General features: G+C 41.7%; 1 protein-coding gene across 3 annotated transcripts in view; it reads right to left on the reverse strand.

The window, feature by feature from the left end:
- The window catches only part of PLCZ1 (phospholipase C zeta 1), a 1,132,435-nt gene extending 1,110,847 nt beyond the window's left edge, over positions 1-21,588 (reverse strand). For all 3 annotated transcript variants that reach the window (XM_085652690.1, XM_085652689.1, XM_085652688.1), the window contains exon 1: positions 21,471-21,588. In XM_085652690.1, coding sequence (XP_085508816.1) covers positions 21,471-21,587 — 117 coding nt within the window. In that variant the 5' untranslated portion in view covers position 21,588. The remainder of the gene's footprint in view (positions 1-21,470) is intronic.
- Positions 21,589-22,034: the final 446 nt, after the last annotated feature.

A 22,034-nucleotide genomic window follows, 5' to 3' on the forward strand; every position in this document is an offset into this window, starting at 1 on the left:
ATGTTCTAGATTACTGCATTTCTGCCATAACAAATGAAAATTACATTTATTATATGATACAAACTACACATTATGAAAGTTGTGCTGGTCGCGACAGGTGTCTGCACAGGCACTAATTACTGGCATGGGGACTTAACATTTCCCTTCCGCCGGTAGCAGTTTCATACTCAGCCACATATACTTAAGATGTTGATGCTACCTTAGTTGATAATCATAGGTTAAGCACTTTCTCAGGGATCGTGGATGGTGTTGTTCTCAAAACCGTATGTGAAGTGTGCCCCACCGAAGGTATTTACACTATCTCATCCGATGATCAGAACTAAAGCACATTCTCAGAATCCGAGGCGGTGTCGTTCTCAAGAACATATGAAGAAACGTGCCCCATTGTATATGGGATGATTTTTGTCAACACATGGAGTACAAAAAACCCTAATACCTTAACAAATTATTAAAATTCAGTACAGAACACAACAATACGGTTAGTCTCAAAATCTGTCAAAACGCATAGTAAATCACATATGGTTAATAGCATAAGACCAACAAATTACTGAAATCAATTACCAATGTTGCCATTCAAACATATAGATGTAGCATGAGACATAGGGTCTCTCTCAAATCGAATCTGCAAATATTTCAAATTGCAGAACATCAATATAAGTCTACTCTCTAACAATAGGGGAAGCAGACCAAAAGTCTGATCCCCCTCTAGATGTAGGCCTTTTATAATAAATTCAGTATGATGTGAGCAAACTGTTACATAGGGTCAACAAATCACAATGCAAAATTAATCATCTAGCACCATCCTAACACCTACCCCATGATAAATATTTATTTAGTAAACTTCTGACCTAATGCCATTAGATTTGACAGTACCAATCTAGTTACACACACATTATTAACAGTCTCATGCAATGAATGGACCTGCAGATTCGCATGCACAAAGACGTTGAGCAGTTACAACTTTGTAAGGCAGCTTCCTCTGAGGCTCAACAAGCACATCATGTTGTCATAAATCATTAAATCTCATTTTGCTGTTAAAGGGTTTTATTAAAGAAATCTTGTGATAGAGAATATTTGCCACAAAGGCTCAAATACAGTTATACAGAATATTCAAAAAATCAGAACTGAATAGCAAAATTAGAAAAGGTCAGACAGCATCCCTTTTAGCATCAATGAAAGTTCATAACCACTTCTGGCTCACCCCCACAATCAAGGGGTTCTTATGCACAATTCTTGCATAGCAAATTAGCTCAAACAGCAGAGTCATCATGGCATGTTCGTAAATAACATGCTCTTTAGAAAATCAGAAGTTTAAAGTTCATTACCTTCACACATAAGGAGGAAGTGGCTAATTAACCAGCCGCAGGCCGAATAGAACATAATCTCTGCCTTTGCCAGGCATATTGGTACATAATCTCTGCTGTTTAGCCACACACAGGCTAAACCATAGGTGGTCCACCTTCTGGAACTTATAGTCCTACTGGTCATTTTTGACCTCCTACTGGTGCTACCACTTACTTTCCCAGACCCTCTACTCCGGTATTATTTTTTAGCTTCCAGATTTGTTTAACTGGACGCAGGTCAAATTGTACATTGACCCATTGCAGGAAAAATAGTGTGAAACAGGTCTTTATTTAGCTGCCCATGAAGGAAAAAGGGACTCCAGGCAATGGGACAGTGGTGGCCTTCTTGTAATGTGGATGAAGCATGAATGAACCATTTGAAGGTAAGTGAATATACAGATGTACAATCGTTTGTACAAATGTATGTGCATAGATTAAGCTAAGCTATTTATAAAATAAATTTTGAATAAAAACGTTGACATTATTTAAACATTCAAATAAGAATGAAGGAATCAAATGTATCTTTAGGAGCTTCATTATATGGCACCTTTCTGCTGCAGTTAGGAGTAATTAGCTGTCTGCAAACAATAAAGAGAGTGGTTTTCAAGCACGCTACACTTATTTTTTATTCATTCGTGCAAATACATTGTGTTTTTTAATTGTTCATGAGTCTCTTTTTGATCATTGAGGGCTGGGCTCTTTCTGAGCTGAGCTTCTTATGGAATGCCTTGTGCTAGTTTTAGGGGTCCTTTTTTAAAGAGAATTGTGCATGCCTTCTATTTCAAACATGGCAACACAATAGCTGTTGACATGCTGCAGCCAAAAGGGAATACAGACAGATAGATTGCATTTGGGCCACACCAGGATGGATACTCACAGTAGGCAATTAGTGCTTGGGACACAGTGCTTTGGGGCATTTGCAGGAGGTAGACTGAGTAAGAAGCAGTAATGCATCTGGATAGTTCATTCAGCTGCCTGCTGAATAAACACACTTTGTAATTCTATTTACCCAGCAAAGTGGGTTTCAGGCATAGATGCTAATTTGTCCCATATCATAAGTGGCCATTCAGTCCCACTGACACTTTATTCACCAGCACAATGTACCTTTCAAATGGTAGTTTTGATTTTTAACATTCTGTGCAGTGTTTTAAGTGGGCAAGGTTATGTGTCTACTGAGCCCTCATTTCTGTCTGTGGCAGTACTGTCTCAGTTAAATAAATCTGGAAGGCCCCAAAAATATTTGAGTGGAAAGCTTGAAAGCTGTATCTGATGAAACTCTTTGTGGAGGTGTCTGGGGAAGGAGGCGGTAGGACCAGTATGAGGAGAATGATGACCGGTAGGAGAAAGAACTAGTGCCAGAAGGTTGAGCATCAGAAAGGCTAGATTGACCACAGTCATGGGTACCAGGCCCACAGAAAACTTATCCATGATGACCAGGGTTAGCAAAGCCAGAGGGGACAATAAGTAAATAGATGATGAGAAACAGAATATGGAAAAAGTACTAGGGATACATGAATCAGGATGAGAAGGATCTAGAGGTCCAAGAGGATGTGGAACGGGGGTTATCTGGACTTAGTGAATAAGGGCCTGAACAAAATAAAAGAAAGACAAGGGTTGGGAAGAACCGAAGGGCCTGGACAATAACAAGTAGGGCTGAGGATGGACTGAGTGCTCTGACTAGGACCAGAGGGAAAAGTGTGACCAGAACCAGGAGTAGACAGACAAAAGAGTACCAGTACCAGCAGTACCAGGAGACCAATGAAAAGAAGGACCAGACACAGAAGGGCCAAACCCACACAGATCAGATCAAGAATGACCAAGAGGTAAAAAACGAATAGACCAGGATTGAGAAAACCACAGTCGGAAAGGATTAAGACTAGCAGGACCAGGAGACCCCACATTTACCAGAATGGATTTAAAGGACCAGGAAGTCTAGGACCAGTGGGTCTAGCATCAGAAAGTCTATAAGGGTCAGAATCACAGGGATCCCAAACCAGGGTGGCAATGAGTACATGAACCAGGTTGACATACAACATGGGAACTAGGAAAAACAGTGCCACAGGTTCGAGGAACAGGCAAACCAGGGGACTGGATGAACCAGGGAAGCAGGACCAAGAGGACGAATGGAGGAGAATTAATGTGAGGAGGATTAAAAGGTCCATGACCAGTCGCCTGTAAAACAGGAGACCCAGGATCGAAAGATATTGAGCCAGGAGTGCATGGGATTGGTGACCAGACAGAACAGGAAGTTCTTTGACTAACATGAACTGAAGGTTAAGGAACATCAGAACTAGGAAAGGGTAGGGTGATCTGTGACAGGATAAGTTAATTCCAGAACTGTTAGAAACTGGGTTGTTAATTGACTGGATTGTGGGCACTGTTCAAACAGCGACCACAATCCTAATCAGGGTAAGGCACAAGTAAACCCCAAATTAACCTGTGCTCCTCCCTTGGTAGCTTGGCACAGAGAATTCAGGATTAATTTAGAGGCAATGTGTACAGTATTTGTGAAACACTGCAAACAATACGAGTGAAAACACCACGCTAACAAATCCCACACCAGGTTAGAAAAATCCTACTATAAACTTTAAAATTAAATATCTCCGGTTCTACTAATTGAATTTTGTTGATTTAGTATTTTTATTTATTAAATTCAGATCTATTTAATAAATAAAACAAGACCAAAACAACAAAATCCGATTAGTAGAACCAGATATATTGAATTTTAAAGTTTATAGTAGGAAATAGTGGCAAAAAGCACAAAGCGCTATTGGGGACATCTGGTCATGCCTGACTGGGACAAAGACACAAGTTCTGGCCAACCGCGATGGAGCACGGGCTGTCTACAGGGACCCAGTTAGGGCCACTGATCAAAGTATCTTAATTCTTGGTTGCTGAGTGTTGCATGGGCTTGCGATGTGAGGTCCGTTGTCAGGGATGCGATGCACAGTCGAGGCGATGTGTCAGTTATGGGGAGCAGTGACAATGCAATGAAGAGTTTCGGTGGTGTTGTCAAGGCTGCCGCCACTGAATAATGTGAGGACCTGCATCGGGGAAAGTGTTGCACAGTAGTGCTTCCGAAGTCAATGCTTCAGTTTCAAAATGTGTGTTGTGGCTGCGATGCGAGTCTTTTGCAACAGGTCCAATCCATATAGCGGTGGCAATGTATTGGTCCTACTCGGAGATACGCCACTCAGCCGAGGAGATGCATCACTTCTTCTCTGGGATGCATCGCTCAGCAAAGAAGACATGTGAGTTCCACTGGAAAGCACCTTAGGCCCAATTCCATGGGTCCAAGACTGGGGTGGAACCACTTGGTAGGGTAGACTCACCAATGGCTAAGTCTTGGTGCTAAGTCCAGAAAATGTCAATTTTCTAAACGTGGAATTTCAGAATTGTAATTTAAAATCCGACTTCACTACCAGTTAAGATTTTAAATTAGAATTCCAGAGACACCAAACTTCAATCAGTCATTTCTTCCCATTTGGAAATTACACTCATAGAGTGTTATGAGGAAATCCCAATGTTATCCTATAAGAGAATAGGCCTTGCTGTAATAAAAAATGACTTTAAGAGTGTTTCACTGCCAGGACTTGTAAAACTTAAAAGTGCAAGTCCTGCTTTTTAAATACATTGCACCCTGACTTCTGGGCTGTCCAGGGCCTCCCCTAGGCATGCCTAATATCTATTTACAAGGAAGGTTTGTGCCTGGCAATAGGTTTATTTTGCCAGGTCGAAATGGCAGTTAAACTGCACACACAGGCGCTGCAATGGCAGGCCTGAGACATGTTTAAAGGGCTAGTTAAGTGGGTATCACAATCAGTGCTGCAGATTCACTAGTAAAAACAGAGTACCTCTGACATCATAGATTGAATATTTTACTTATAGCTCAATGGTTTATTAATAGCCATAGGCTCCATTTATTTTATGGATTCATTCTTCTTTTTTTCCTTAATCAAACGTGAGGTTACCTGCACAATACACATTTACAAAATCCTCCTCTTTTTTGTTTTTTGTGAATATATACAATACAAAATATTTTACATGACTTAGACAAAAAAAACATATACACTGTTTACAAAACAAACAGATATATGACTCAGGACTTTAACACAACACTACATGCATAAACAAAAACATATTTTTTTCTGAAAAGTTTTTCAACGAATGTCAAGCCTGACATACATAGGTCCTACTGATTAACAACTCTAATTGGGACTAATATCTCTATTTTGCCCTCAATTAAATCTACTAGGCAGATCCTAGAGAGGTCAGAGATTTGTTCACATACTTGATCCAGAGCTGCAATTTATCTGCTCAAGTACGCCTATTGTTGAACACGCTTATTGTGTACAGTTGCACTGAGCCTCTCTATAGAGAGAGCCAATGCGTTTCGACCTTCAAATGGTTGGACCAGATAGATGGTTTTGAGTGAAGGTCTTCATCAAGGCGGGACTTTACATGTGTAGGACGGAAAATGCCTTATCCAATTAGCATCATGAGATGCAATGTCTCTCCTGGGATCTTGTGTGTTGGTCGTTCTTGTATGTGGCTTACTCTTCTCAACGAACTGATTTGTTGGTCTCGTCAACTTCGTATTTTCAGTTGGAACCGGACCACATGAATGCTGATGGTTATCACCTCTCCTCGGTCAGAAAAAGTGGGGGAGGAAGACATAAAGTCAGGGGGAACACCACCCTAAGGCTAACAGGTCCAACAAGAAGCATGTGGGCAAGGAGCAGGAGGATAAGGGCCAAGAGATTCAGCACAAGGTTGAAGAGTACTATGAAGATCTGGAACTGGGTATCAATGTTCAGTATTTCCAGGATACTAGGATAAGCAGGACAGGGAAGACAAGGAGGACAGCACCAAGGGCACCCAGAAGAGCAGAGTAAGAGGACTAGGTAAACTAGAAGTAACATAACCAGGAGAAGCAGAAATAGGGCTAAGAGGATCATGAAGATTAGAACCTAGGGGACTGGGGAGGGAGCATATTTTGGAGAGAGCAATCATTAGGAGTAGCAGGACCAGGTTGAGAAGGATCTGATGTGATAAGGCCAACCAGAATCTGGAGGACTAAGTGGACTGTACAGCGGTGATCAGGAGTACCAGGCAAGGTGACCAGGACCAAGAGAACTAGAAAGAAAGAGGGCTAGATTCCCCAAGACTGTGGGAAACAAGAGAGGGCATGATGAAGAAAAGGCAATGTTATGAGAAGAAGCCAATAGCACAAGAAGGACAATCAGGACCAAGGAAACCAAGACTAGGAGGGCAGATGGGACAAGTCCAGGAGAACTAGACACAGGAGAAACACAACTATAAGGAACAGGACACAGAGAACCAAGAACAATGGGTACAAAGTCTTGAGAAGGACAGTGACTGTGAGAACAAGAATATCTTGACTTTGGCCAGAGTGCGGGAAGCTGAGAGCAGAGACACAGGAAACCAGAGTCAGAAGCAATATTTCTTAGAGGACAAGGAAATAAAGGACTAAGGGCACCAGGAAGTTCAAAGCAAGGAGGACCAGGACCTTGAGTACCATGACCAAGAGGACCAGGGTGGGGAGGAAAAGTAGGATCAGGACCAGGGACATCAGGACCAGGATAATCACAGCCTGGGGGGTCCACGAGGAACAGGGTGGCGAGGAAGATGAGCAACAGATGGCCAAGCCCATGAGAACCAAATAATGGAGGACCATGGTGAGCTTGTGTAGCAGCACAAGGTCAAGCAGCAGGAAGACCAGGTCCAAGAGTATGAGGACCAGATCCACAAAGACATGATCAAGGCCAATAGGACCTCGAGCCAGAATAGGCAAGGAAGATGAGGGGGTCAGTACCAAGAATACCAGGAGGACCAGAGGTCAGGAGGACCTGGACCAGAGCAAGATGACGAGGAACACAACAGCCAGAACCAGGAAGACTAAGTGGGCTGTATTTGGATGTCCAGGAGAAACAGGACCAAAATGACGAGGCTCAGCAAGACCCAAAGAGAAGCAGGACCAAGAGGGCCCAGACCATTGGTTGCAGTGCCAGAAGGACCATGAGGACAAGGTTCAGACCCAGGAGGACAAGGATAATCCAAACCAGGAAGACCAGGGCTAACAGGTAAAGGCCTAAGACACCAGTTAGACTGGGGGGTCAGCAGGACTAGGAACTAATGTTCTAGGGATCAGATGAGCAGGGTGTGAAGGATCAGAACAACCAAGTCAAATGGAGAGGGGCAAGAAGATCAGGAAAGAAAAGGAAGAGCTAGGAGAAGGGGGCAAGAAACAATCAGGATGGCCAGAAGAACCAAAATCCTAGAGGATTATGTATACAAAGACTAAAGCAAGGAGGACCAGAAACAAAATGATCTAGTCTAACAGGCACAAAGCCAGTAAAAGAGCACGGACTGTGAGGGCCAAGAATAGGAAGACAACTGCTAGGCAATCCAGACTGAGTATGAAGAAGACTAGGAGAACTTGGACCTGAAGAATCAAGAGGACATGCCAGGCAACTAGAGCAAGCAGAACAAGAGCTACGATGACCAGGGCAAGAAAGACCAGTGGGACCACAATCAAGAGTGAAAAGGAAGCTCATGTCACAGATACCCAGGAGTATCAGGACCTGGCATACCAGGACAAGCAGGGCCAGAACAAGGAAGGCCACAATGACTGGATCCATGATGACTAGGCTGGGTGGCCAAAAAGCCTAGTAAAACAGACTTTAAGCTGTTTAGATGGTAGCCAGGTAAATAGTTAAGCTCCTCTGCTATTTGCATGGCTACTGGCTAAGTTGTGTACACTGTCTACTATTTAGCCAGCCACCAGGTAAAAAGTGTCATTTCTATTCAAGTTATTTGCATGGCCACTGGCAGTATAGTACATCATTTCTGAAATGTAGCCATCTGCTGGGTAAATTAGGAAATGTTGTTGCTACTTGTCAAATAATAAAAAATTCTGTTATTTAATCAGCGACAACAATAACTATTTATCTTTATTTGGTGCTTGCATGGCTTCTGGCCACATTTGACAGGTCTGCTGTTTTGCAAGCAGCTGGGTAATGAGTGTGGTTTCTTTGTTTGCTTGACTGTTGGCCAAATAGTACAAAACATCTGCAATTTAGCCAATGGCCCAGTAAATAGTGAAGTTTCCTTGGTATTTGCACATCTGCCAGCTAAACAGTGCAAAATCTCTAGTATGTAGCCAGCGGCTGGGTAAATAGAGTGGTCTTTCTGGTATTTTCCACAGCTTCCAGCTAAACAGTGCAGAATTTCTATTACTTAGCCAGCAGTCAAGTTAGTAGGCAAGAAAGTTCACTATTTACCCAGTGGTGGAATAAATATCCTCTATCTTTTGAGAAAGCGTGCAGCATCTTCCTTGCCTATGCCACAAGGAGATGTCCAAACTAAATATGAAACATTTCAACAATATAATTTCATGTAAATTAATCAGACCCCCATTCATGCAGTGGAACTACCGCGGAAAGACGATATATGTTGCAACAATCACTAGAAAATGCATTCAAAACTTCGTATTCATAACTCCAGGAATAGACATTACATCAGCTATTTTTGCTTTGAAGAGCTTGTGAGGAGAGAAGATGCACAAAAGGACATGATGGGAGGGTATGAATACAGGAGTGAATGACAGAATCAGCATCCATTTTATCCAAGATGGAGAATCCACATGAATGTGGCACAACTAAATTTTGTTAATAAACACACTTGCATACCTCATATTAAACTAGTTTTAACCATACTCAAGTTACCTCATCATTTGTATATTGGATCCAACATAAAAATGTTTTTTATTTTCTAGAATGTATTTAAATTTAAATTTGAAAAAACACTTGCATGGTCACATTTAAACTTCTAGATAGACTCTAGGATTCATTTGGCCATTACCAGGAAAACATAGTTATGTAAAGTGCATTGTTGTTTTTAATGAAAATCATTCATGACATTAAACAAACATTATTTGTTAATCAAAATATCTCCCAAAAATTCACCACATCCAGTCACTGTGTTCTGACTTACTAGTGAGATGTCATAACAGTAAGTAAGTGACCCTCCCCTGAGGCAGTCAATTAGTCATGTAACTCCTCCAGACATACAACATCAGTCATTGTGATTATTAGACTGTTTCACCTGTCAATGTGCCTAAGCCAAGCTCCCATCTATGAATTTATACTGGGATGGCTCAAACTCAGTTGGGAAAAAAGAAAACCAGGCCACTGGCCATGCACCATAAGAACACTCCCATGCCAGGTGCAGGTGACCCTTGCAAAGGAGTGTACAGATGCAGCCACTGGTCTGTGGTGGTACTAGGTGCTTTACAATGCTCCACTAGCAGCCCAAAGTTACTTTCTCAAGTTACTCTCTCCAGTCTATGTCCTGGCTGCCCACTCCACCCTGCAATGACATTACAGCCAGTGTTTGGTTCTGGTGGCCTGACTGTGACAATGGCAAATCTGGTGTGTGGGGTTATTGGGAGAGTAAAATTAATCTGTCCCACATGAGTGGCGATTTTGCAGCACCTGACAGACTGTAAGCTGGGCTTATGGGCCAAACCCTCCCTATAGGTGTATTCAGTGAGTCACATTTGGTGGGCTCGCTCTAGTCAGAAAGGGTCATCAGTGACATGCCAGAGTTCGCACAAGCAACTGGCTGGCCTGCATTGCTAGAAAAGGCTGTGCAGGGCTAAGCACAGTGGACACTGGCATAAAAAGTAATCCGCTCAGCAGGTGAGTATCACTATCGCACTTTATCCTACTCTGCAGTGTGTGTGGCTTGTTTGAGAAGCTGACAAGATAGCTCAGTGAGTTAATGTTTGTGACCAACATTTTCGTTGTTGGGTATGCTATCTATGACCTATACTAGTATATTGGTAAGGCAAAACTGATTACTGTTAAAAATAGGAGTATGATGAGAAGTGTTGTACAATACAGAGGTAGCTGCCATAAATTAGTTGTTGACAGAAGAGAGACAGTTATACACCATTTGAAGCAAGGTAGTATTCCTGAGGGCTAGTTCTGCTATATAAACTGGACCTCTTGCACATGCTTATTTTCATTCTCTCTTTTTCCAAAGCAGTAGCGCTACTGAGAGATATCTCTGCTGCTAATTCCCAAAACAATTTGAACCAGGATAATCACCACCAAATGAATTATGTAGATCCCTGTCAATTTGCCAGCACATAGTGCCATTTAATTTCTCCAATGATCAATACACAGTTTGAAACCATAATGGCGTGATATGCTGCACAGCCATGCAGGTTACAACAGGATACAGTCCTCTTAGCATGAAAATTCTTTAGTCCTTGCCTACTTAGTCATATCATACAAATGTGTCTTTAACTGAGATGTGATGATGCAGCAGCACTCCAGTTGACCAAGCTAAAAGGAAACATCTAAATGAGCACAAGAAGAGAAGCTTTCTCTTTCCCCAGCACCGATGAGTAGGTCCTATTGAACATATACATTGCACAGTCCTATCTCTAGTGGCATAGATGCACCAGTTCAACAGTGGATGCATGGGTTTTGCTAGAGGAAGCCCCTTAGGCCCACTTCCAAGAGTCCAGTATTGGGGTGGCACTACTTGGCAGGACAGACTCACAGATGACAGAGTCCATTTGCAAAAGCAGGCACGCTGGAAGTCATTTATGTCCCTGACACTTCAGAACAGGAGGGCAGTCAGCTAGACCTTGAAGTCACTCTGTGTCAAGTGATGCAGGTCCAGTCCTTTTCACCCAGTCAAGGGAACATCAGGCATCAAGGTCCAGCAAAGCATTAGTCCAGCAGAGTGGCTGTTCTTCAGCAGCAGAGCAGATCTTCTGCCTGGCAGAGTATTCACAGGTCCAGAAGTGTACTGAATTAGTGGTGTCAGAGATCCAGTACTTATACCCAATTGTACCTTTGAAGTGGGGAGCCTGCACCAGCTTCATGTTGCACAGCCTTCCATTCCACTTTCAAAAAGGACATAAAACTTAAATCCAATGTTCATCCAAGTAATCCATCTTTATTCAGAGTTTTTGCAATCCATTTCAAACAGAGGCAACAGAATTCTGAGCTTTAAATGCCAGAGAAATGCCCATCCAGGCCTCATGCAAAAGCACTATAGAATTCACTTAACATCCTGGGTGACCATGACGTCATGAAACCCAATGCATTTTGGGCCTATGGCCCTTCTTCAGGGGTAACTGTAACGTAAAAGAACCCATAACAGTTGTGGAAAATCTGGTGCATCATAAATCAACAAGCCTGCATGCACTATACCAGACAACACCCATACGAAACATGCTAGATGAGAGAAAAAAGAATATGCTGGTAGAAGAAAGTTGTGCTCTGTGCGTAGATAAAGAAAGATACCGCAAAAACAAAAGGTTGTGTGTGAAATGCTGAAGTAAACCATATGTACGACCTTGAACTCTCAGTTCCACATGCCAGCTCCTCATTCCCATCCTGCTAGGATGGCCCATCAAGTCACACCTAAGCTACCATTGTGTGTGGCTGTCTAGGGAGAATACACAAAAGCTCAGCTGTCACCCTCCCCATATGTGTATCAGAGACAGATATCTGGCACCAAATAGCTAAAGTAAGAAAATGCCAACTTTCTAAAAGTGAGAAAGCAAGATACCTGGAAGTGTATCCAGGTTAATCCAGTGCACTACAATGGTGTCACCAATATGGTGTACCAAGAGTAATTAAAAAATTTGTGGAATAGTGCTCGTTCTGATACAATGTCACAATAATAATCAAAACAATATTTCAATGTGTCCAAAAGTTCCAAAGAATTTTCCAGAAACAGGAATGCATCAATGAAGTCCAACGATGAACAAAAGAAATGGCTTGTATGCAGCATACAAAACAAAGACTTCATAAATCCCAATGCATTTCGGGCTAAAAACGGCCCTTCGTCAGGGGAATCTGTAACAAGTAAATATATGAATTATACATTCCAAATATCTGCTGGTTGTCATAAATAGCGTAAATACTGACACATAGGCTCAAGCAGTCAGACAAAAGCAACTACATAGGATGACAGAAAAGCACTGCCTTTACAAAACCATGCTCAATGAAGTCTAAAATACAATGTAACGTACAGCTCTCGTGGAAAAGACATACGTCCAAGCGCAAAAAGAAGAAGAGAGTGCCCAGTGTCTCCAAACCGACTAGTAGTGCTCGGTGATACAAATGTGTCTATGAACAAAACGGTGAAAGAGTACAGCCATAATGCCAAAAGACGCCACAGCTGCCAGACTCAAAACACAACAAGAAGTGAAATGAAAGACTAATAATACTCAGTAAACCACACGTACCTATCGGCAGGAATGTAAAAACATACTGCCTGAAAACCGAAGCCAGCAGGGTCAATGCGAATGCTGCCAAAGTAATCACATAACAAGTTGAGTGAGAAGTTGCTGACACGTGAGAGTGCAAAAGCAACAAGGCAAGAGCAAGCCTGCTTACCTACACCTCAAAACGGAAAGGGTGACAGTAATCTCCTTCAAAAATACGTGAAGATAGGTGCCTGAAAATGAAAGGAAACCGCTATGAAGCCGCGGTAGAATGTAATGAGAAAACAAAAAACAACAAAGACAAAGAGAGCAAAGTACCTCTCAAATTCAGTATACGGAGCCTCTCAAATTTGCCCTCTTCCAACAAAGCTGGGTGCGTGTACAAACTGACGCCGATGCGCGCCAAAGAAATACACATAACGTGCCGACTGAAACAGTTAACATAGAAATGGGATGAAGTAATCAGGAGAACAACGAGGCAAAATAAGCCACCCAAAACAAAAAGGTATAAACCATCGACTAAATCAAACCATGAACAATGGGATGTGAAAAACGTGAGCAGGAATTAAATAAAATAAAATAAAATAAATAAAGCGTGCGCTCCCATAGACATAGAGATGGGGCTCAAAAGTGATCAGGAGATCAACGAGGCACATTCAGCAACCCACAACAAAAAAGGGTCTTGACCAACGGCTCAAACATACCAAACAAGTACACCAATGAGCAGTAAGATAAGAGAACGTCAAACAGTGAGCAATGAAATATAAGAAACGTGCATAAAGTGAAATTAAACAAAATAAAATAAAACGCACGCAGCTACAGATTCACTGAATAATCTGAGACAGAATAACTATAACTGATAATGAAAACATGAAGTGGAAGGAATAATGAAAATATATTAAGAATGGTAAAGAAATAGTATGAAGAACATGCACCAAAAGCAAAAAAAGTGAAATGAGAAATTCACATGAAAAATTCACATAAAAGACACACTCATGAGCATGGTTAAGGAAAATGCAGATGCATGCTAAACTGAACTGCTACAAAGAGAATGCTGACTGAAACAATGGCAATAAGCCTACACCAAAATACAATTACAGGAAGCACGATAATTCAAATTTATCATTAAGCCCTTTAGGAGACAGTGTCTGCATGAACCAGATCCAGAATGATTCACGTTGAGATAATAATTTAGATGTGTCTCTATCCATGCGATTCTCTAACATTTCAAGCACCCCAAATCTAAGTTGTGAAATGGAATGTTGTTCAATCTGCCAGGTTAGGGCTAAAGGTGAATTTACTTTCTAAAAGTGCCATTTTCAGAACTGCAATTTGAAATCCGACCTCACCATAAACTTGTATTTTAAATTGTGATTCCAAAGACACCGAGCTTGAAAAGTCCATCTCTTCATAATTGAAAGTTATACTTATAAAATATATTAATATAATCCCAAAGTTATCCTATGGGAGAGACAGACCTTGCAGGAGTAAAAAACAAATTTGAGAGTTTTTCCCAACCAGGACATGTAAAACTTAAAAGTACATGTCCTGTCTTTCAAATACATTGACCCTGCCCTCTGGGTTGTTGTCGCAGGTTCTTTAACCAGGTGTGTGGTATTTGCATACTATTTGTAGTATTACTGTATTGCTGTTTCTTTAATTCCTTAGAACCTTATGCTTAAGAACACTGTTATGTGCTTGTTGATTCTGTGCTCACTCAAGCAGTTGCTGTTTGATTCCTGCTCCTGCAACTGCTTATATCGTGGACTCCGTTTTGTATACTACTATTTCTTGATCTACTAATAAATAGTAGTTTGGATTCATACAGAGAGTTTCCTGGATTTCTTTGTGTTCCCCTTCTCTACATATTGGTACCAGGAGTGGGGTAATTTTTATTCGCCTTCCTTCTACATTGTCCTGCATTATCTGGACTGGAGCCTACCGGACTGCTGTTCCTACATGCCGGATACTGTGATCTGACCACCTCTTGGGGCTACTTTCAGGTCGGTCGGAAAATGTTTACTAAATTCTTCTACGCTAAGGTTTCCTTTCCGTTAGGGCGCGCAACCATTTCAAAAGCCGCTTACCTGGCTCACTCCCACCACTCCTGCTCCGTTCCAACTTCTGGAATTTCAGCTGCCATTCCATTCTTCCTGCTGCTGCCTCTAGTGCCGTCACCGAAAAGAACTGCCGCGATGCATCTTGGGGGAGCGTGCTGATGTCGCACGCTCAGCAGCGGCCATTTTGGATCAGTCAGCAAACGCTCGGCGGCAGCTGTTTTGGATCAGCCAGGATCTTCCAGTCGACATCAACAGTTACCTGCTCAGCTTTGTGCCACACTACAATCGGTGATTCGCACACCACATTTACTTCCACCTAATGCGACACTGCCATCGGTGATTCGCACACCAAGGTCAGTTTCCTACGATCATCTGCTGTCATCTTCATGTACCTCCTTTAACCAGCAGTGAGTTTGTGTTGCTTTTCTTATTTTTCATTATTGTTTCATTCAAAGTGGCTCACACATTTTATTATTTATTTATTTATCTTTACCATTCCAATCTGTGCATTCGTGTGGTACGTTCTCAGATCTCCACATTTTATGACTCGTTCTCTTCAGTGCTCATTCCTCATCCATAATGGCGTCCAGCCAAGGAGTCATTCAGCCGGCACCTTTTCTATCTAAACCAGGCAAGCCTGATTTGAAATTGGTTGAATGGCTGAGAGACTTTGAAAATTACCTCACTTCCATTGACGTCGATGGAACCGATGGTTACTCTCCTTCAAGGAAATTGGCTCTGTTAATAAATCATCTTGGTACAGCTGGTCGCAGAGTATTAGATAATTTACCATGTTATCCTTCCCCTGCATCTGAAGACACTGTATGGAATGTTTTCATCGAGGCTAAATTACGCATGGCCAAACAGTATTCCGATGCTTCAAGTGTACTATTAGAGAGATTTAATTTCGCCATGTGTAAGCAATCCTCTAAGGAGTCTGTGGAGGAATATATAGCAACTTTGAGGGTTTTAGCTGAGAAGTGTTATTTTGGCTCCAATGTGGATAATTATATAAGGGATCAGTTTGTCTTCTATTGTCATTCGAAGAAGATCCAAGAGCGCCTTCTCACCTTTCCTAATCCCACTTTGACTGAAACTATTGACATTACCAAAAGCATTGCAAGATCGATTGTCACATCTAAAGTTTCGTCTAGTCATGCTAACCAAACTACACTTCTTCTTACTCCTGCATTTCTTTAGACACTCCTAATGTCCAAGATTGTACCTCTCAATTTGCCAATATTTTAGTTACAGTTGAAGTCCCTGAATTTTCAAACAAATCCATTAAAGGGCTCTTAGTTGATATTTCCATTGACGGTAGAACTATTTTAGCCATGGCTGATTCAGGAGCTCATGTTACTATTTTAGCTGATATAACATTTTATAAATGTTGGACTAACAACACGCCACTTCTTCTGATCTCAACCCCAAAGCCTTCGGGGAGCAAGACATTGATCTCATGGGTTATTTCTGGGAAATATTGGAATGTCTTGGTAGATCTGTTAAGACAAAGATTTATGTAGCTATTAAAGGAAGAGATATCATTGGTTGGAAGGACCTTGCTCTCCTGGGTATCATCCTACGCCCAGGCCAAGATCCTCCAATTATTTTAGGTGATCTGTCTTCAAGTATTTTATCTGTCAGTCACCCAGACTCAATTGTTGAAGACCTGTTAAAATCTTTTCCTAATGTATTCAAAAATTGTGTTGGCACTGTCTAAGGTTACGAACACACCATTATGTTAAAGGAAAATGCTGTCCCTATAATACATAAGGTTAGACCTGTACCTCTTAGCATCAGCGAAGATTTAAAGTCTCTGCTTAATGACCTCCAAACTGAAGGTATCATTGCTCCTACAGATTCATCAGAATGAATTTCTCCAGTTGTTTTACGGAAAAAAAGACTGACGACTTGAGGCTATGTGTGGATTTACGATCTCTAAATCAAAATATCCTGGTTGATTGCCACCCTCTCCCTCTCATACGTTCCCCTCCTCTACACTATTGTCCTCCTAATCTGATTTGTGTATATCGTTGCTTTAATTGGTTAAGCATTGTGTACGTGCGTATTACATTCTAAGTCTCTGTGGGGACTCTGAGGCAGTTCGACCCTATCTTAACTGGGCATGGATGATTCAATAAAGGGTTACTACTTGTATACATGAAAATGTTGTAAGCAACCTTTATTTCACCTAACGCAGTTGACCAGGGTTTAACTTAGGGGTGACTCATATGTATAAAAAGCGAAAGTTCGGGCCTGGTAAGAGGTTTATCTTGCCAGGTCGAAATGGCAGTGTAAACTACATGCACAGGCTCTGCAATGGCAGGCCTAAGCTATAGTCACAGGGCTTCTTACGTGGTTGGCACAATAAATGCTGCAGACTGTTGTAATCAAAAGGATGTTCTGGTCTTCTATAGTAGATTAGTTAAGTTCCTTTATTTAAGTTAACAAGGGAAACCCCACCAGGAGCAGCTGTCCTGCTGCTCAGCCCACACCCAACTGACATTCACAGACATCCAACATTCCATCCAGCCAACATTCCACACCACAGTCATTCTAGCTGAGCAGCAGGGAAACATAAGTTACAACATATCTCCCTTCTTTACGGGGAACAAGTGCATTGTAAAATAAATTAGATGAAACAATACAACAATGACAATATGGCAAATAACATATAGTCACGAAATCGAATACAATGCACCAATAGTAAGAAAATAATGCAATACAATATAAACATCTCACATCATACCCTGTCACACCATACCACGTCTCATCAAACTCACATGAAAGAAACGTCATATCACAACATACTACATCTCATCTCGCACACAGTGAATAAAGAAACGTCATATCACATCATACTACATCTCATCTCACACACAGTGAATAATTAAAAGAACATTCTTTCACGCCATACCACATCTCAACTTACACGCAAACTATACTAAAGATTTCACACCACATCACATTCTGACCAAAGTATCATAACGCTTCCTGAATTAAACCACCATCCTACATCATACACAAAAACCCACATGCCATAAATCACACCAGTTGGCCAGACCGGTACGACAAGCAACATACGGGGAACCAACCTTAAAACAATACATATATCAGGACACAACGTGCGCACCGCAGGTCAGAAAACATTCACCCTCATAACACTTCAACACACACATCCAATAAATCTACCACTCACACTTACCCAAAACCTAAACACCAATACAATAGGTGTTTCAATATTCTGGGACCTATGTCCCTTCCCAGTTCCAATTATGGGACATGGCTCTCTGTCGTGGTTCAAATTCAAGCACTAAGTCAATGGGTGACTTATCCCCATACTATCAACCAAACAACAAATATGTAGTAATGAGTAACTTAACATAACACAGTCATCTCATACACGACACAAACCAATGAGTGGCTTAACACTTAACAGCCACCACATACATCATATTCACAGTGGTTCATTTTCTGGGACCTGTGTCCCTTCCCAATTCCAATTTTGGGACTTGGCTCTCTGTCGTGGTTCAAATTCTAGGACACTCTGTCCCTTTCCAATTCTGGCTCAATGGCCAGCTACCCGGTTCCAGGTTCAATCTGGAGGCTGCTGGATTCTATCTCCTAGGATCACTGTCCCGGCTCTAGGCTCTATGCCCCTCATCGCACTCTTACTTTTAATTACTGACCCTGTCATGGATCAGGTTCCGGGAGATTTATTCCACTTATTGACTTTATAGTCATTTCAGATTGAAGGGCACACTGCCGATACTCAGCTAGTAAGCAGGATATTTTCCTCTCAATTGTGTTTTTTTTTTTTTTATACATCCTGAGCCACCGGACACGCCGTCGATATTCCCACAGTAATATACACAGTCATCTTCAGCTGTTTCAAAACAACATATCCCGCATCAGCAAGGCAAGAAGTTTAAAACCGATTAAAATACTTCACTTTTCCTCTCTGACAAACAGTCGATCTCAGCGCAGCAAGATTCCTGTTATTCTGACACTCCCAATTGACATTGTTGTCAATACCTGGACCTATAAACTGTGTGGGCCTGCGTTATTCACATAAAATGAAGGCACGCATATCCACGTAGATCCGGGTGGTTCTCGGCAAGAACATGCACCCATAATCGCCACACAGGAGTACTGACGCAGGTTGGAGTGAGGAGTCGTCACAAAAGAGATGTGTCATGGTGACGCCGAAGGTAAGTTGGCGCGTGTGTTGTCCATCTCGTGCAGGATTTTTCCATTTAAACTAAACAGTTAATCCGTTACTGAAGACAACACTGTACTTACACGGCACCCCCGAAAACAGTGTTAACCATTAAATAGGGTTGAAAATTCAATCGGCATCAGCACATCTTTACTCCCAAAACATTTGCTGCCAAATAACATATACATTGTCCGATGATTTGTCAACATCACAGACTTCTATTAGTCATTGCCTCGACATTTCCTATGAATCGATGTTATTCATCTCTGCCCAAAAACAGCATCAGACATCGACAGGGCCCGCACTCCAAAGTCAAAACAAAACTGCCCAACAGCTTCTCACCGGGGCCCGGTCTTTGCCCCCGAGTAATATATTCCAAAATACACACCGGGGCTCGATCTTTGCCCCCGATCAGCACACATAAAGATTCCTCACATTATAACCAAATCCTTCAATATTTAGCACTGGAGCTCGATCTTTGCCCCCTAATCAACACATTTTAAATGAAGTACTGAACTCGTATCTTGTCCAAGATTAACACAAAATCTGGCACGCTTGGGTTAAAGGGTGACCGTTGGCAGAGTCACTGGTGGGGTTTGGGTGCCAGACAGCATTACACTCGTACTTTTAATTTTCGTAAAAAGTCTTTTACCTTGTGGTTTCCATGGCTATTTTTCCTGTACCTGTCAAATTTCAGTTCTCCATCATGCTCGGACTTCACTTTTCTGTCAAGTTTCTGTCAAGTCTCACTTTTTCTTTCCTTTAATTTCCATTAGGTGGCACACGTGGATTCTTCTTCTAATTCATCGCCAAAACGTTGTAATCAAAAAGATGTTCTGGTCTTCTATAGTAGATTAGTTAAGTTCCTTTATTTAAGTTAACAAGGGAAACCCCACCAGGAGCAGCTGTCCTGCTGCTCAGCCCACACCCAACTGACATTCACAGACATCCAACATTCCATCCATCCAACATTCCACACCACAGTCATTCTAGCTGAGCAGCAGGGAAACATAAGTTACAACACAGACCCACTTGTAGCATTTAATTTACAGGCCCTGGCACGCATAGTGTCACTTTACTAGGGACTTATAAGTAATTTAAATATGCCAATTGGAGATGAGACAACATTACCATGTTTAGGGGAGAGAGCACAATCACTTTAGCCCTAGTTAGCAGTGGCAATGAGCAGAAAGTCTTAAAGCCATCACAATCAAGGTCAGTAAAATGGAGGAGGAAGGCAAAAGGTTGTGGGGAAGACCACCCTAAGGCTGCCCAATCTAACATACCCGTTCTTGATGTAATGTCAGCAGATAGTCTTTGAAACACTTTTAATACCAGCTGGAGATGTAGATAGACTTTTGGCCCTGGGCAGCTGTCTATGAGGATTGTTGCTGCAGAAGGGGTAGCTCAAAGAGCCAGACACTAGAAGGGATTAATATGTTAGCAACAAAACCAAAAGACGCCCAAATTATGAGTGATATCAAACTGCAATTTTGTGCACCATACCCATTATAGACGTATCTTTAATATTAGTCTGGTGGAGCACACCCCACGTAAACTCTTTGGAGAAGATGCATAGTAGCGTTCTGTGGGATGGACAGGAAAGTCCAAGCATGATGGAGAATCTGTGTATGAGGTACACTGGAAGTGGTCCTGCTACCACAAGGATAAAGGCAAGGGTTGTGTGGTGAGACTGAAAATAGAAGTGTTACATAATTTACCAGATGGTGATTATTCTCTTAACGTTTCAGGAGTGCAAGATCACTGGTCTGTAATATATATGTTCAGATACCTAAAACCAGTAAAGAAGTTAGTCTAAGAGAGATGAGGTACCAAGATCTGATCTGCAACTCTCATCATCAACACTTAGTTAACTTTCCGTCACATAAGATGTTTATATGTGTATCCCTTAAAACGGTGATACACAAAGACCCTAAACTAAAATGCAAAGCTCAAAGAACCGCGACATATACTCCAGCCACCCCATGAAAGTACTGAAATATCTCATGAGTGTCCTCTCGGAGCCTATAGCTGTTTTAATAAATTGGAAGTAAAATTGTGCTGTAAATTGCACCAGCTTTTTACATGCTGAAATCCATGTTAGGAAACATTTTGGGGCCTTGCACTTATTGTATGTTTTTATGCAAACTAAGCATTGAAACCACGTCATCGTGGACTCAGGTAAAGGCACAGAAGTGCTCCTTAATCAGTCCCTTGGAACACAGGCCAACCGAAAACTGAATAGGGTCAATCAATCATTGCATAAATAAGGCCTCGGCTTTTAATAACGCTGCACGAGTCATTGTTGTAGTCTTAGCGCTTTTTGTTCTCTAGAGGAGGCAAACCTGTAGTGTTATTAGCATTTGCAGTCAGGGTAGGCTTTTGTCTGCCTGTAATATCTGCTGCTTTGACACTCCCTATTGTATTCCAACCGCTATCTTGAAGCACTGACACTTTCTATAAGCCAAAAATACATATTTTTAAAGGTGTGGTAATTGTAAAATATATGACATCAAAGATACACTGTGTGCGCCCCTTTCAACATCACGTTTAATAAAATGCATCCGCTTTACCTTAAAAATGGACTCAAAGTGGCCGTAAGAAATTGGAATGTTTAGTTTCTGAAGTATGTTCCATGCTGTTTCTAAGTCCACCGTCCCGCCCTTGATGCTGGGCCGGATGAAATCCATTAAACACATAAAAATGTATGTTAAGGAACCATCTCAAGAAACAACGTTTTACAAATGTGCCAGCTACATACCTCAAATATACTCATCCACAATAACGCAGCAAACATTACAATTGTATCAACAGAAAGTTGCAATCTATACTGGCTTTCCGTGAAGAAAAAGCATATATTGTTTTTAATGAAAGGATATTCGGTATCCATGTCTGCTCTGTTTCTCAGTCCCAAAGTTTCCCCTCAGTTCTGCCAATGCCCTGGTGGTTCCATTTCACGCCCTCTTATCAAACTGAAGAACAGCTTCACATAGTATGAAAGCAAAGTGTGATTTTGCCCTAGCAAGTCGGAGAAGATGGGAACTCAGATCTGGTGACATCACAATTATCAACTCAGAAGCGCTTGGCAACAAGCGAGGGTTTGTGACATCAGCGACACTTCCATGTCATTATAGAAT

The sequence above is a fragment of the Triturus cristatus genome, chromosome 4_1, assembly GCF_964204655.1.
Source record: "Triturus cristatus chromosome 4_1, aTriCri1.1, whole genome shotgun sequence".
Classification (NCBI taxonomy): Eukaryota; Metazoa; Chordata; class Amphibia; order Caudata; family Salamandridae; genus Triturus; species Triturus cristatus.